At 34.9% G+C, this 17,417-nt stretch overlaps 2 protein-coding genes across 3 annotated transcripts; one reads left to right on the plus strand and one right to left on the minus strand.

The window, feature by feature from the left end:
- Positions 1-1,332: 1,332 nt before the first annotated feature.
- On the minus strand, positions 1,333-4,146 carry LOC119066898 (D-inositol 3-phosphate glycosyltransferase-like). Its single transcript, XM_037169591.1, has 4 exons — positions 3,276-4,146; positions 2,728-2,762; positions 1,484-2,663; positions 1,333-1,372 (listed from the first exon to the last, which is right to left on the minus strand). The coding sequence occupies exons 1-3, from the start codon at positions 3,418-3,420 to the stop codon at positions 1,500-1,502; spliced, it is 1,344 nt and encodes a 447-aa protein (XP_037025486.1). The 5' UTR covers positions 3,421-4,146; the 3' UTR covers positions 1,333-1,372; positions 1,484-1,499.
- Positions 4,147-8,291: 4,145 nt separating this feature from the next.
- Positions 8,292-16,665, plus strand: LOC119067222 (ras-related protein Rab-8A). 2 transcript variants are annotated; one of them, XM_037170071.1, is made up of 6 exons: positions 8,292-8,538; positions 9,396-9,456; positions 10,813-10,845; positions 10,920-11,091; positions 13,264-13,404; positions 13,478-16,665. In XM_037170071.1, the coding sequence occupies exons 1-6, from the start codon at positions 8,415-8,417 to the stop codon at positions 13,571-13,573; spliced, it is 627 nt and encodes a 208-aa protein (XP_037025966.1). In that variant the 5' UTR covers positions 8,292-8,414; the 3' UTR covers positions 13,574-16,665. The 2 variants fall into 2 exon arrangements, with proteins under 2 accessions (XP_037025966.1, XP_037025975.1); XM_037170080.1 differs by lacking the exon at positions 8,292-8,538 and adding an exon at positions 8,749-8,854.
- Positions 16,666-17,417: the final 752 nt, after the last annotated feature.

A 17,417-nucleotide genomic window follows, 5' to 3' on the forward strand; every position in this document is an offset into this window, starting at 1 on the left:
GGAAATAATTTGTGAAATAACTTCACTTCGGTGAACATATTCATAAACTGTCATAGGAGTGAAGTTGGTTCACAAAAAGGTATGATTGAAAAATGCGACGCGTAGTTTTAAATTTTCGACTGAAAATATTTGTTTTATGTGATTTATTCAGAGAAATGATAAGCGCGGCCCCTCATGGCTGAGATAGAACACGCCTGACTTCTTTTTTAATGGAACGGTTGAACTGTCAAACTTTTTTTTACAGTTGTATGTTGTATGTAAAATTTTGAGAGTTTGGTTTTAATAACGATATATCTCGTTTTCGTTAACGACATTTATAGCTTGACTACATAATTAACGTTCTGATCGCAACGTCTTCAAATTTTTCAGACAAAATCCGTTCGTGTTTTATCCCAGCCGTGCCTATCATTTCTCTGGATTTATTGATTAGTATTAGTCCAAGTTCGTTACTTTGTATCCCGGCACAAAAAACCGATAATTTCAACTAATAAATCATCAAGAAATCAGATAAAACCAAAATTTTCAGACGCACATTTTAAACTTCGAGCCGGTTTTTTTTTCAATAATTTTGCAGATTGTCGATTATTCAAACATTTCCCAGACATTTTCATGAACTACTCCATCATTAGTTTCCAAATAGCATTTCCAAAACGAACGAGAGCATCCCGAGCATCCACATTGCCATAACATCAACGCTTTTGTGAACAATTTATCTACAATAACTTTTTGGTTATGGCACTTTGACAGCTCAAATAACCTTGGAACAGACCTATAAGGCAAAAAATAATCTTGACGATTCACGCTATGTGAAAAGGCAGCGGTCTTTTACCTTTTAAGAGTCACTATCGCTTTGAACAACAAAATTCTTCTGATTTTAAGTGTCATAAACTTCATTTTTTTCTTTGGGTGCCCGTTTTTATTTTCTCGGGCGCCACGGGCACTTGCACAAAGTGTCCATATGTAAAAGGTGGAGCTGACAGTTTGTAAAAGGATCACAACAGCGCGACATACTTGTTTAATTGGAATGTATAGTATACATTTTATACCTACCTTTCGGTTGAAATTCAAAGTCCCCTGAAACCAAGGTTTGAAAGAACAAGTTAAGACACCTCTGAGTTGATAGCGAAGACACTCGTTACATGTCGTAAAAGGACGCATACTATGATCGCGTGTGCGAGATTCCCCGACACCCAATATTTCTCTGTGTTCTGTGTGAACCTTGGTTGAAATATGAATTACAAAATTAAAATTTTCAACTTTAAATCATCTGATAAAATATATAATTTACAATAAACAAACTAAAAAAAAATACAAAACAGTTCGGGTAGAAAAGTGATTACAAAATAGAAATGATTGACTCTGAGGATCAGCGATAACAGCAAGGCTGGATACTTGGGGAGGTAGATGAATCCTTTTTTATGTGTTCCCGCGTATCTAATAAAATGGCGATCTACGTGACATCCCCAAGTATAAAGCCTCGGATAAAAGAGCTGCACTATTTAACACAAATCATGCAATTCCTCAGCATATTTTTTGTATTGCACAGACAACTTATCGCAAACATTTTGCCACTTAAACATCATACTAACTCTTTCCGCTCCATTCTTTCCCAATGTATCTCTCAACTCATCAGAACTTAAAATCGTATCGATTGCGCGTGCGAATTCGACATCACCTTTCGGCGGACATAAATAACCAGTTGTGCCATGAACTATGGTATATTTGAGACCACCGACATTCGATGCAACAACAGGTGTACACGATGCCATGGCTTCGATTGGCACCAGTCCGAAGGGCTCGTAATGAGATGGTGCGACACAACAATCAGCGGCTGCATAGTAAAGATGTAGATTTGAAGATCCCAATTGACCCGCAAAGTTTGTGATCCCTTCCAGGTTGCATTCTTTGACGATTTGTATAAGACGTTCTCTTTCTTTGCCATCTGCACCACCTTCTGTCCAACCTCCAGCGATAACCAATTTCAATGACGAATCATTTCTGAACTTACTGATATTGACTGCACGAATTAATGTCTCGATGCCTTTGCGATAATCGAAACGACCGACATATAATACGATTTTATCGCTTGAATTGAAGTTCAATTGTTGTCTAGCACGACTTCGGCTCGTTCTTCCAAAATGCTGGATGTCAGTACCGCACGGTATTATTTCGATGGTTCCTTTTTCACTCACATAAGTTCTCATGTGCAAGGCTTCTTCGGGTGACGTGGCAATTATACAATTAGTCTTCTCTAAAAGTTCCTTTTCTACCTGGAGTCGAGTTTCGGCAACTTTCGGAAGATTGCCCATTGTAATGTATTTGATGCAGCCCAGCGAGTGGTAAGTATGCAATTGCTTACTACCCTGAATGCGGCACAACTGCATACCAACCCATCCCGAGATCCAGTAGTTTGAATGAATGATTGGATAAAGGATTTTGTTTTGACATTCGAAATTTAAAAAGTTTTGCACGAAATCCAGCGCATGCTCGAATAGAGTGTCTCGAGGAACAAAACATAATGGTCCAGCCTGTAGCCTGATTGTTCTACAATTGGGCGAATGTTGGACGATGGTTTCTTGATGTGGGCTCACTTTTCGGGTAAACATGTCAACCACCCAGCCAAGCCTTGCTAGCTCCTCTCCAATGTTTCTCACATAGACGTTCTGTGAACCAGTTAAAGTCCGATATTAGCAATCGATTAATTTTACAATTTTTCATTTAACATACCTGACCACCTGCTTCTTCTTTCCCAAAGTCGATAGCTGTCGGAAAATTAAAACGTTCACATTATTAATTATATTCAATTGGGCTTAAAATCTATATCGCGAAAATTTGAACCATAAGGCAAGGGGTAGGGTAATCTCGCACACCACACAAATTCATGGTGTGCGAGATTCACCTCTAAGTGGTGAATCTCGCACAGTCATGACTTTTCGTTACATGTCGTAAAAGGACGCATACTATGATCGTGTGTGCGAGATTCCCCGACACCGTATTTTCAGGACATTTTTCGAGAATTTCAAAAATGGCCACATGATCGTGAAAACTGAAAACAGTCTAGTGATAACTCTTGATCAACATAATTACAAAAGGTGAACAGGACCGGCAGTTCAGTGGCCGACTTTTCAACCTTTAGAATCTTGTCTTTCTCGAGTTATTAAAAAAAAAACGGTTTTCGTAACAACTTATCAAACGATCTAAATACACCCCAGTTTTCCTCGCGTTGGTTCATGTTTTCGCGATATCACAATTCATTCAAAATAAAGGTTAATCACCTGGATCGCCATGAACGGAGATGATGGCAATTCTTGAGAATTCAAATTTTAATTGCTTTAGTTCTATCGTGGTTCCAGTCGCATTAGCAGATGATTCGTTTACATACACTTGAGTGTTGTTGTAAGATTTTAATTTTGAAATCATTTCAGCTCAACTTTCGATCAACGTATTCAGTCTTCTGACGCTTTTGTTGCTATGGACGCTTTATAGCTCTGTATAATCACCTCACGCCTTTAACTGTTTGCACAGACGGTACGGCACAGACTGTCTGGTACTTGAATATTTATCAACAGCCAACGTCACTCCGTTTAATGTACACAAACAGAACTCAGATTTTCGCTACTCTCAAAGTACAATTTTCGATGTCACAGGGCAGGCACACTTCTGAATAATGACAGCAAGAATTCCCCAGACAGCAAATATATCTGTCGGGTCGAAACCTTTAATTGTACTGAATAAACTTTGAAAATATATCCGGTTTAGAGTTTAAGTCGCAGATCGGTCACGCCGTATCAACTAATGAATGATATAATCATTGACTGAACTGCAATGACTGGATGTAAACATTTTTAACGACAATTTAATTTTAATCACATGGACTAGTCTTTCGTATTTTTAGTCAGACCGGTTTCACGCACAATCAGTGACAACAACCATATCATCACTTATGTAATTAAGGTGCCTGCAACTTCTTCTTCTAATCCAAGTGTTTTGAACAGATTGACTATGACTATAAATATTTGAATGTTATTCGTTGGATCACATTAGCCAGAGTTCATTGCTTATTTTGGTCATATTGTTTTCGATATTCCAGAAGACTTTAGCCGCAGAGCTAATGATGTGGACATAGGAAATGTACCAAATTGCCAAAAATTTAATTTTCACATGGATTTTAGCTGTTGATAATATTTATAGTTAAACCAGTTTTTTTTTGTTGCTAAAATATTTGTTTTTATGACCCCGTTTTTATTCACATTTAATTCCCTCCATCGATCGTCAAAACTTTATTTGAAATTGATTGTTGACATGAGGTATTTGCGAGAATTGTATTTAATTATTCACTTTTTTCGCTATCTTATACGGTTCTCCATTCTCTTTTTTTTTAAGTTTATTTAACAATAAACCAGCTGATAAAACATAGACAGGGTTCTGTCTTAAAATTGGGAACTTATATGAGGAACTGTGACCAAATAAGCTAGCGTATCTCAGGCAAAAGTGAACATAGTCCACAGCTGCCAAATTTACTTAAGCTTCAGCTTTAGTATGTGCAAGGTAAATATAGTGAGGCTCCTCACTATATTTACCTTGAGTATGTGCCACTACTCATGCTCACGGCAGAGTAAAATAAACCAGGCAGGAGCGGTTCATTTTCGAAACGTCAAAAAAGTGACCTAATGCACTGTATGAAAATGAACTCAAATGAACACTGGCATAAATTGAAAAAATATAAAGGGCTACCATAGATTATTCAGGTCCCTAGTCAAACAAGCGCTCCTGCCTGGTTAACTTTACTCTGTCGTGCTCATTCTTGAAGGCGCAATATTCAAAAAATCCTTCAGATTGTAAAAATACTTAGAAGGTGTGGTTCGGAATTCACGTTAAGCATGTGGTCCCTAGTGTTAGGTCATTACAATACCATGTAAAAGTATCTTCACTAGCTATAGCAGCAAATGGTAGCCGAATCTGTCACCTAACAATGTGTCCTCCCGGCTGAACAATAACTATACGCTATTATTATTATTATTATTGAAGTGCGTTAAATAAAACTGAAGCTAATGAACAAATGGAAATAGAAACCACCACCTCTTTTGCAACTCTTTTTTTGGTGCAACTCAATTTTTCTGCATTCATCTTTGAGTGCTTTCCCCTCAAACAATAGACTGTTATGATTGGAGCGATCCAGAAGACTGGTTGATTATAACTAACGTCTTATATTAGGGGGTTATGCCAATCAATTGGACAGTTATCTTAAAATTTTTGATGTTTCTGCGCTGAAACGCAGAGAAGAGTACCTAGCGATACTGTCACTGCGAAAAACTTCCTAATTTATGACTTTAACTATTTTAACTATTTTAACTTGCCTTGGGAGACTTGTCATTGAATTTTTGCATAACACATCTTGCAAGGCAAGTTAACGTAAGTGGTATGATTTATATTTCTTTCTCTCGTCATAACAGTCTATCACTATTTGCGATACTAGTAAGGAAATACGAGCCGATGATAGAAAATCAACTTTTTGTCCGTCGAGATCAGTACTAATGCGACAAAGAACTTTTATATTTTATTCGCAGAGTGCACAAAATAATTTTGAGCAAATCAGTGAGCGAATTCGATACTAACGCAGTATCATATGAACCAGTTTTATTTCATCCAAAAATCAGTGCGAAAAAAAATGAGCGCACGCTAAATGAGTGCGAAAAAAAATTTATCGCACCCAAAATAAATCACATATTTATCAAATGTAGTAACAACTGTTATGAATACTGTTAGAACAACTGTTTTTGCAACAGTTGTAACACGTTTTTCAGTAGATGTCAATTTCAGTTTCAGTTTTTTTAGTGAAAATTTTGTTTTTGTGGTTTTGTAGTCTTGGGGAATTCGCTCACTGAATTGCATAAAACGTTATAAGAAACACGAATCGTATGCTGGTATTTTATTGCACACGATGTCTTGTCAACCTCGGCTTCGCCTCGCACACGATTCGTGTTTCATAAATAACCATTGTTGCCAGTCGTCCAAGGTCCAACCTCAATATACTACGAGGACTTCGACGAGGGCGTTTTTCGTTTATCGGTTTATTACCTCAATAATCTGTGGAAACCTCTACATTTTCAACCTTGAATGTGTCAATGCCACAACAACTTTGTATGCAACGTATATATAAAAATCAAAAACCCCATAAAACCCAAGGCTGTAAACTTTAACCAAAGTTTACAGCTTTGATAAAACCGGTGGAACACTGTCGAATTAGAATTGTAAGATCAAATTCCTTGCTCCATAAAATTTTTATTTAATATAAGCGCACCGCAGACAGTAAAAACGATCTTTTCATCAACTAATATTAACTATTTTTTATATTAAGTAAAAATCAACTGATTTATTCCTTCCTAATGTTTTAAGAATGCATGTCGCATTGCATCCTTTGTATCTGTGGAATATGTTTCTCCCGATGCTCTTCCGATTAACAACCCCAACTTGTCAACAAATTTCTTTGTGAATCAATAATATTCTTTAAGATGACTGTAATGATTATGTTTACACTATACCTGCGATAGACAGTGATTTCTAAGAAGATTCACTAATGTATGAAGGAGCCAAAGTGTCACGTATTGTAACGTCCCACGAAAGTGAAAACGAAACAAAGAAGTCAAGTACGATCGATACACTGCGAAATATTCAAATTCATATCTCCTTCATCAAACGACGTATTTTATAAAGCTCAAAAATAAATAAAGTTCAACGAACGTCACACCAGCGTATTCTAATGATTCTAATTTGAAAGCTATTAGAAAATGATAACATTTTTATGCACGCTTTAGGCAAGGTTCTCAAAGAATCAGGTTAAGACAACTCTGAGTTGATCACGAAGGCGGTGACACACAAATTGAGTTCAGCGGCTACGAAGTTGACATGAAAAAGGCAACATAACAAAAACAAAATTCCGAATTTTCCTAAAAAACATTTTATTCAAGTTGATTTCACACACAATTTGTGCTGAGTGCGTTTATCGATTTTGGTGTCACCCTTGTTTTTCGAGATCGAGATCAACTCAGAGTTGTCTTAACCTGTTCTTTCAGAACCTTGAATATATCCCATGAACGAAAGAACGCAGCTTAAATATGCGGTAACTAAATGTTATATTTAATTCTTAAATTTTTTGCCTGCACAACCAATGACATAATAGTCATTGTGCACAACCCTTTACACTCGCGGAACTTTGAAAACCGACACATTTTCTGTTTTGTGGTTTATTGGCTATTTGTGAATTTTGCATGTATTTTTGTATGGAGAAATCAGAAACTCAAGTAAAGCACATGAACGGAAAATGTGACGGTTTTGAACATTCCGCGCTTGTATGTAAACATTTTTCAGAATTTTTTTCCTCCTCAAAAGTGAGTAATGCCGTGATGTGCAGTCAATTCATTCAATTCAATTCAACTTTCTTTATCACAGAACAAAAAGGAAAAACCTTGTACAAATATCCTTACGATTAAATTCACACTGTTAAACTCTCTCTATCAACACAACGGAAAGAAAAAATAAATTAAAACGAGAAACATTAAAGACACAAAACTATTTCAATGCGGCAATAAACAAGAAAATAATAACATAAATGAACAAAACTTTACTCCGAGGTGCTACCAGACACTACGTCCAAGAACGTGTAACATACGATGAATCGAAACTAAATAGTCCAAAAACGAATTTTCCCAATCACAGAGCCGACATGCAAGCCCAATCCGTACAAACCGATCGAGTACGACTTTAGTGAGGACGAAAAAGATCCAGACGCGCGTCAGAACAGGGAGTTAAGCATTTTCACACCGACGGGAATCGCATTATAGTCAGCGACGGTTCTAACAAAGAACGACCTGTTGTACTGGGCCGAAACATGCCTCGGAATAGCATACTGACTACGCGCAGACCTTCCATCAGTTGAAGAGAAACTTCCGTTCCCTAAACAGAACAAGGCCATGCATAAACGAGCAGCGCTGACGCTTCAGATACGTCATAATGTCACAACCTAACAATTCTTCAACGTGATCTTGAGTACTGTCGTAGCGCCTCAAACCATACACAAAACGCACACAAGCACCAAAAACTCCCTCCAACGACCGAGCATCAGCTCCAAAACCAGAAAATAAAAAATCCAATCCATCAAAATGATCTCTGTACCGTACGAAGCTAAATTGAACGTAACCACATCAAAAAAATCGTTAACAAATTCACAAAAAAAAATTCACAATGAAGGTTAATGAAGTCAGCAACGATTCGGGAATGACACAAACCACAGATCTGTCACTCCCATTTGGCCAGACTAGGAAACACGAAGAAAAGTCAATTTTGTGTGTTTGTGTGTAATAAATTTGCAGAAGTAGAAGAAGTAGAAATTTATTAAATCCAAAAATTCTCAAATAATGGCAAAAACCTACGACTATCTGTTCAAATTACTCTTAATTGGCGATTCGGGCGTTGGAAAGACTTGCATTTTATTTCGATTTTCGGAAGATGCTTTCAACACAACTTTCATTTCCACAATAGGTAAATTGAGTGTGTAGACAAGAATAATATTATATGGAGCTACATAACCAGTCAGCGCTTACCAAAAATGTGAATAGAAAAAAGTGGCCGAAAATCGGAATTTTGATTGAAATTATTGTGACTGTGACATTTTATATCCAGATTGTGTGGTGCTGGTTAAAACAAAAGATAATTTTTATGTGATGACGATGACGTATCCTTCTTCTTAAAAAAAAGTTTGATAGATTTTGTTTCTCTCTTTTTTTTTCGTTATAATAATGTGTCATTATAAATTTGTAGTCGGGGAGGGGTTGAATGAATCAGTCTCAAGTCAAAGGTTGTATCGATTATTTTTGTTTAAGTTTATTTATTGTGACGTTTTTCATAATTTAATGTAAATTACTTCAAGTAACGGTTAAAATTTAACAATTTATATTTTACACAAAGACACAAAAACAGTTCATGTAAAATATAATCGTCAAACATCGTACTTTGTACAGAAAAATCAATCTAATTATACACATCTCTCGGTCGTATAGAGAAATGTAAATTCTTTGTTTATATTTTTAAAATCAATTTCACTCAACTCACAAGCTGTAAAGTGCATATATAATATTCGAAGTTAAGGCTGAGGTTTATTATATACATGTACTTAACCTTGACTCTTTGATTTCTCATTTGCTTTATAAAAAATGTTTATTTTTTCTTGTTCTGTAATTGTATGTCGCAGAGTAATGTAGCTCTCTATAAGCAAAAAAAAGTGTCACTCTTATCTTACGTTTCAAAATGAATAAACAACAATAATAGACTGTGTCTTGCGGTCTCGATCATAATAAGCTCTCGATTTCATTCTAATACTTCCGTTTCCTCTATTTTAGGTATTGACTTTAAGATAAGGACAATCGAATTAGATGGAAAAAAAATTAAACTTCAGATATGGTGAGTCCGATGCGTATAATATTATGAGATGTGATGGGTTAGGGTGTTTCAATTTTATTTTATTTTTACAAATTTTTGACAATAGTGAGTCTCAGTCAATGCGTAAAAAAACGTGTAAATGGAACAAATGTTGACACTTTTGTTGAACATAATGATTCTGCTAGTGTATTGCTTACTATTCGTCATGTCAGGGCCTAATATTGAAAAATATTTCACTACTTTGCATCAAATTTGTTAATTTTTTTTTTAAATTAAATTTAGTGAAATAATTCTCAGTATCATGGCCTGCGTCATGTGCAAATCACGTATTTTGTTAAATTAATTTAAAAAAAAAATACTTCCAATTGAACCTCTTTAACGACTGTCAAAAATCGATCTTGGTATATTGATCTTCCTTATTTTTCTTAATAGTCTTTCAGTCTATTAACTTCTGTGGATATTCCATTAAATATAAATCATTTCGCTCAATCCATTCATAGTTTAATATACCAAAAGTTATTGTTTATTTGAACGATTCATGATTAGTAGTGTACTCTTGATTACTTGACCCAAATTATGATTCGCTGGTTATTGTTTTTCCCGAGGTAACACTTGGCCGGTGAAATTTCCCGAGGAGTTTCGATGCCAATTTTCGAGAATTTCGAGAAATTTTTGAAAACTCGTGAAATTCCTTGAAATGTTCGAGAATTATCTGAAACTGCAAGAATTGCGAGAATTTTAATTCTCGGAATAGGTTCGGCTGAAAATTAGCCCTACTCACGTTAAAAAAAATTGGTTCAGATCCTTCGGAGGAATGTCGATTTCGTTTCTTTATCGAATCCTAAACAATTCTCTAGAACATCATAATTGACAAAATATTGTTTCCGAGTCGCGCAACGCAATCGAAAATGTAAACGGAATATCTGAAAAATGTCTGCTGGATTTTATATCTCACTTTAAAAGCTGTAATTTGAATGAGATTAAAAGGATGTCCGAACCATTCTAATTCATTCTAATTGGATTCTTACTAATATTCTAATAAGTGGGATGGCATCGGGATGGCAAGAACATTTTTCAATAATTTCTATAAAAAAATTAAATATTTTTTTTCGAAGGTTTTCATGGTAAATCTTCTTATTGAAATATGCAACTTTTTTCTCAAAATCGCACACGGTCTATTCTACTTTACTTAGATCTAAATGTCCCAGCGCCCAGCTTCAACGGATCATTTGATTTGTCTCTCCCATACAGATACGTGTCAATACCAAATTATTTAAATCGATGAAAATTTCCAAAAATTTGAAACACCCTAATCCTCACATGTTGTCTATGCAACGTGCTCATGCAAATTTATTATATTTTACAATTGTTTTATAGGGACACAGCCGGTCAAGAACGATTCCGAACAATGTGAGTATAGAAAGGAGAAAATGCTTACTGTCAACAAAGGTCATTTCGAACAATTTTTTTTTTAATCTTTCCAGTACAACTGCATACTACAGAGGTGCAATGGGAATAATGCTCGTCTATGACATTACACAAGAAAAATCATTTGAAAATATTAAAAATTGGATTCGAAATATCGAAGAAAATGCCTCGGCTGATGTGGAAAAGATGTTGCTAGGAAATAAGTGCGAATTGAATGAAAAGCGACAGGTGCGTATGATAAACCGAAATTTTGATTTTCCTTTCCCATAGTTTCGTCGACTTTCTTTTTTGCAATTTAATAATAGCCAATCGGCTCGGTTCTGTACAAACATCGTAAAATGTGCATAGCTAAAATATAGCCGTTCGTAGTCAAGTTGTATCAATAAATTTGTTGTTTTTTTGGGTGTGTTGGCAATTATAGTTTGTGTGCTGAGTGCTGATGATGTAAATTGAATGCGGCGACATTGATTATGACGTTGCTTGAGTATATTTTCGTGTTTCAAGTCAAATTAATGATGGAAACTCATAACGCAACTTTTAAGAAATATTTTTAAGAGAAAATGGAATTGTTCTTTGTAAAGCACTGGGAGTGTTGAGCTACCGGGAAGAAATATTAGAGTTTACACTAGGGGTAAATGAGTACAATGTACAAAATTATAAGATCCAACCATTATAATCCAAATAAATCCTACTCAAACTAAATACCTTAAAACATGACTGCAACTGCAACAGCAACATGTGATAGTTATGCTTACGTAGGGAGATTATGTGATCATTCATAAATTACATAACGCTTTTTCACAATTAAACTTTTAATATATCTATAAATACGCACTCTACGAAGTTGAAACTATGTTCTATCCCCGACTATACTCCTCTAAATGGGGTAGTAGAACATAATTTTAACGTCGTAGAGCAGGGCCTATTTTTGGAAATTTTTCCAAAATTTCCAAAACATTGCCAAAAATTTCCAAAAACTGCGAACGTCCAAAAACCAAATTTTTCCACCATTTCGAACGGTTTTGGCAACTGCTGATTCAGCCTTGCGTTTTAACTGACTCTCGATTATTTCTTGACTCTATCAGGTTTCAAATGAAGACGAGCATGATTAATTTGAAAGATGAGAGCGTCAATAATCAAATATAAATCCTTGAGAGCCGGCTCTCAATGATTTATGAAAAGGCCCTGTCGTAGAGTGCGTGTTTATCGAGTCATTGAAGATTCCATTATCGTGACAGAGGGTTACGTAATTTATGAATGATCTCTATGGAAAAGTCGATTCGAATGCGGAACGAATCACATGTATTGGGTTGCAATTGTTGGATTAAAATTGTTCATTCTTTTAATAGGTCTCTATTAATCTAATAGTCTAATAGGTAGTTATGGCTCTGTGGATTACGTTTGACAGTAAACTGCACTTTGCACCATTGGTGTCTTTATTTCTTTATTTGAAGAATCAGGCACTGTTGGCTATTTTCTAATTTTACATGTAATATGCAACGGGTACATTGCATTTTTACCACCCTCATGAATGTAGTTAAGTTGCTAGAGACGGTATTGCTTGCATCCGTAAATCTTAAAACTTACGTGGTAAAGCGTTCGTGGATCGAACTTCAAGCAAAAGTGACAGCTGCCAAATAGAATACTATTTTGTATGATAAAGTGTTCCACATTTTTTTACAATGCCAAAATTTGTTTGATACACTGTCCAGTTTCAGTACTCTATTTCGACTCTTGTACTCTTGCTTGAAGTGCTAATTTCTTAGATTGATCAAGTGCCTTCACATCTCCATCTGTGGGAAAGGGTTTATCATTGTGTCGGCTGGGTCAGGTTCGACATTTCCTTATTTAGAAAATTGGATTTTCCTTACACAGACTTAAGTCCGAGCCTTCTGCTCCCCCTTCAGCACTGACATGATTTATGGATGTCCCCTTAACGCAAAGAGATGGACTACTTCGTTTTCTAACTCTATGAAATTACTAAATTCTTAGGCTTCTCGTTATTGATGGTTTGCGATTAGTCTTTGGTCTCAACAAACCCACAAATTCAATTTAATTCCACAGTGTGCGATCCAAATGAATTTCGTAATTTAGTCTGTTTATATCAATAGTTCCAATGAACCTCAAATTTCTAACTAATAAATGGACCTCAACGTTCTATGAAATTCTATTCGTATTCTGGTGACCAGAATGGTGCGCTTAACGGTCCACACTAATCCATATTTGTAACTTCTTTCATTTAATTTTTGAAACATCTTTAAAGATAAAAAGAGAATAATTTAAGGTTCATTAAGAAAGTCGATTATATGTTTTCCCCAAAGCAAGTTTCTATGAAACGTTTTTACAGACGTGTTTCCAGTCTAATGATGATTCATCATCTAATGAGATCCACTATTCCAGGTAACGAAAGAACGAGGCGAGCAATTAGCTGTTGAATACGGAATTAAATTCATGGAAACGTCGGCAAAAGCTAGTGTTAACGTTGAGGAGGCCTTCTTTACCCTTGCCAGTGATATTAAAGCTAAAATGGAAAAACGAATGGTAAGAGAGTTGATCACTCATTTTTGCTGGTTGGTGTCCATATTGTCTTCTAAAACACCACTGTTTCGTTTAGGAAGCGAATAATCCACCGAAGGGCGGTCATCAATTGCGAGCGACTGAGCCAGCTAGAAAAGCGGATAGTTGGCTGTCCCGATGCAGTCTACTTTGACCTGTTAGTTGTCTTCTTTGTTTCTAAACGATAATAAACTCTATATTTAATGAACTTATACAATTAACTTACCTATTTAAATATAAAACAAAAATGGAAGCGACAACCATGTTCTCGTACAACTTTCTTTTTTGTTGATGGATTAAAATCGTGAATTGAAAAACCAAAATAATTTCGAAACTTGGAATAATAAGTTTTTCTTTTGATATAAAAAAAGATTTAAAATCACAATAATGAATAACGCAAACACACAAACCACACACAACATCAACTCTAACCAATGTAATATCAAACGCGATTTTATTGATTTCGTGGCTATCAAGTAAATAGTGAATGGAAATATCATTTTTTTCGGTCAAGAATTTTTTTCTTCTTTTGTTTGTTGAAAATATGTTTAATTGAAGTGATTTTCACAGCCGTTTGTATGGTGTAGTTTAATGTAAACTTTAAATGTACTTGAATATTATTGTACCCTCCATTCAGTTTGGATGTTTAAGTTTTACTATTATAAAATTCGAAGAAAAATAATAATCAATTCGAAGCAATGGTAAAGTTAAAAACGATTTTGAGCAGAGAATTCTTTTAATTTAATTTTTTTGTTTTGTTTTCCTTAACCAAGAAAATCCTGTAAGGTTCCCAAGAATTTTTCTTTTTTTGTTTAAACTTTTTTTTAATTTAATAAAATTTTAGTTTTGTAGGAAATAAAAAAAAAACCTTTCGGCACATACAAACCACAAAAATAAACGATTTTTATAATTGAAATTTGTTTAAATTGAATACAGTGTGAGAAAATGCAGGCGTAATATTTACGATGTTAATAATAATCCAACTTGTTCCGCATGCAATATCCACAAAAAGGAAATTACGTTCGAGGGATTGTTTTTGCCCGGTCCGGTCTACCAATCCAATTTTACTTTTACCAATACCTTAAATCAACCTATTATACAGCCCACATGTATATCAGTAGGTTACACCTAATGGTGTGAAATCTAGACCAAATTCTTAGAGCCTTTCTGTTCTGTGACTTTTAATTTTGAGCCCTTTACTAAACGAGGCTAGGCCTATTCTATACTCGTAATAGAAAATCCAAATCGGTGTCATATTGAAGCTATTGAAGTCAAATGACGGATGTAGTTGAAAAATAAAATTTTCGGTTGTTGATGTAGCGTGTCTAATAGGTCGAAAATTTACAAAATTTTACGTGTCAGACCTGCTCAACGTAATAGTGTTTTTCAATGAAATTCAATGGGCTCGAATACCTCATATTTAGACAATATTTTGGATTTTCTATGATGTGTAACAGGTGAAATAAACTCTACGCCTCAAATCGTTAGAGAACCCTGCTAGTGCTAAAAAATAACCGTCGTAGAACACATGTTTTTCGTATCTGGTAATGCATGGATTTTGAACCTAGGCCTTGTGAATTAACATTTCGTTCTCGGTCATGTATTCGTACATTTAGCAATGTGATGAATATTGCATGTGGAATGAATGACAAAAACTGTGTTGGAAATGATCCGTTTCCATATTTCTCACTCTGTATGACAGAATGTCGACTAAACTTAAGTGGTCACAAAAGCTACATTAGTTTCATTCAAGGACAGATGAAAATTATCACCTGAAATTAGAATTAAAAACCCTCTCTAGCAACCTAACTACATTTATTAAAGTGGTAAAAATGCAACATTTTTTGTACTTTCAATATTATTATTACCATCACGAACCAATCTCCACTTTTATACCGATTTTTCTCGAGTCAAAGAATTGAAGGCAAATAAAAAGGAATCTTTGCTTTACCATCGAACGTGAATTGTTGTTACACTCGAAAATTTAAAGTGCCCTAGCTGTTTTAAACGATTGATTTTGAAGCAATTTCACTTTATTTGCCTACACTTCTGTCCAAAATTTTCGTCTTGACCATTTGGATAATGTACACCTGTGGCACATTAATAAACATTTAGGACGGAGGTGCGTAATCTACTATTTCTCACAGTATCCCACATAAACCATTCTTTGTGTGGTGACATTTATCAAAAACAAAATCATTCTAGTTTAAGTACCACCGGCACCTTCACAGGAAAAAAATTGGTTGAATTTTGCTTCACCTCGGATGGCAAATTTTACACGAAAATTTAAAGTTTCAACTTTTAAAACAACTGTTCCAACATATTTGGTAGATAAAGTAAGGTCACAGAGAAAGTAAAATTGTAAAGTATTTGTAATACTCTCGGTACAGTTAATGTCAAACTAATTTGTGACTATCTTTTCATCAGCTGCTTTACACACCAATCTTTCGTCATTATACGGCTGTTAATAACAGCCTCATATAGTCATGCGTAAGAGCATTGTAGGTGCAGAACCGAATAAGGACTCGAAAGCAGTGTGATTGTATTAATGAATCATCTGGTAAGTCAGTTTGAGCAAACTTAGACTCGAATTTGGTTGATATTAACTGTAATTTTTGTTCGCAATATTTGTTAACTACTTTAACGTTCAAACTTCTAAATTTCTATCAAGTTGGTCTATTCAGATTCCTTAGAGGCTCCGCTTCTGGAGATAATATAACTTTTATTTAGTCTTTTGTCTAAATTTCGACTGCCTCTGGAAAGCATTATTGAACTTTGATCCAATCTTTTGTCTATTGAAAAGGAAATAGAGTAGAGAAATTTAACCATTTTCTGGCGATTGATTCGCTATTTTGGAATAAAAAACAATCAAACAGCAGAAAATAAAAATGAAAATATTTTTTAAAAAAGGAAACCGTGTTTTCACATTGAAATAAACGAAATTTGTGATACAAACTTTTGATTTTTTTTACATTACACTTTTATACGAAGATATTACATACGAAATAATAAAAAAAAAAAAATGGAAACGTAGAGACGACAAAATATTACGAATCTCAAAGTAAAATAAAGTTAAGGATTCAATTACAAACATAAAATAAAGAAAAAAATCTAAACCAAGATAATAACAAGAAATGTCTTTTGTGTGATGTAATCCTATTCCACCATTAAATGTAGTAGCTGTAAGAAATTATGTAAAAAAAACCTAGGAGAAGTAAAATAAACATCACGAATGCAATATTTAAACTCCACAATAATATTTTCATGGAATCGAAAGAAATTTTATTTTAAGAAAATTGTTGAAAAGCCAACAGACCTCGTCACGAACCAACAAAAACACCTTTCCCTTTTTTTCCTAGCGTGATAATTAACTCATTCACTCTTGTTGTGAGTATTATTGAATCCCTACCATTCATTCAACTTACACCGACGAACAACTAAAAGTGCCAATAGACGGATTGATTCACTTGGCGGGCTTGGCGGCACCTTGGTCCCCGTTGGTGTAGGGTCAAAAATTTCACCTTTTCAGTCTAATTTCGATGTCATGCCTGTCACATTTAGTTTTGCACACACGTTATGAGAGATCACATCGTGTTTGCAAACAAGCATTTTGGCACATGTTATGAACACCGCTGTTGTATGGAAATACTTCACATTGCAGTACAAAAACAATCTCGCTTACAGTAAACGGCAGTGAAATTTAAACACGAATTTTTTTGAGCTCTTTTTAGACGAACTCAGCAAACAAAAACTGATCATATGCCTTCGGTTTTAACACTACATGGTGCGTGTAACCATTTCATAAAGACGTCCAAGCACTTTTGTTTGTATGAGTGAATCAGCTGAAGCAAACTCATGTCAAACTTTTACTTTCGTCGACTGTATCTGCAGCTCATAGTTCAATTGTTTGGACATTATTAATTTGCCTGATGGAATCATAGCCCAAGCCTATCCCTATCACTATTCTTTATTCAACGATGTACAGCGAAGAGATTGAT

The sequence above is a fragment of the Bradysia coprophila genome, chromosome II, assembly GCF_014529535.1.
Source record: "Bradysia coprophila strain Holo2 chromosome II, BU_Bcop_v1, whole genome shotgun sequence".
Lineage (NCBI taxonomy): Eukaryota > Metazoa > Arthropoda > Insecta > Diptera > Sciaridae > Bradysia > Bradysia coprophila.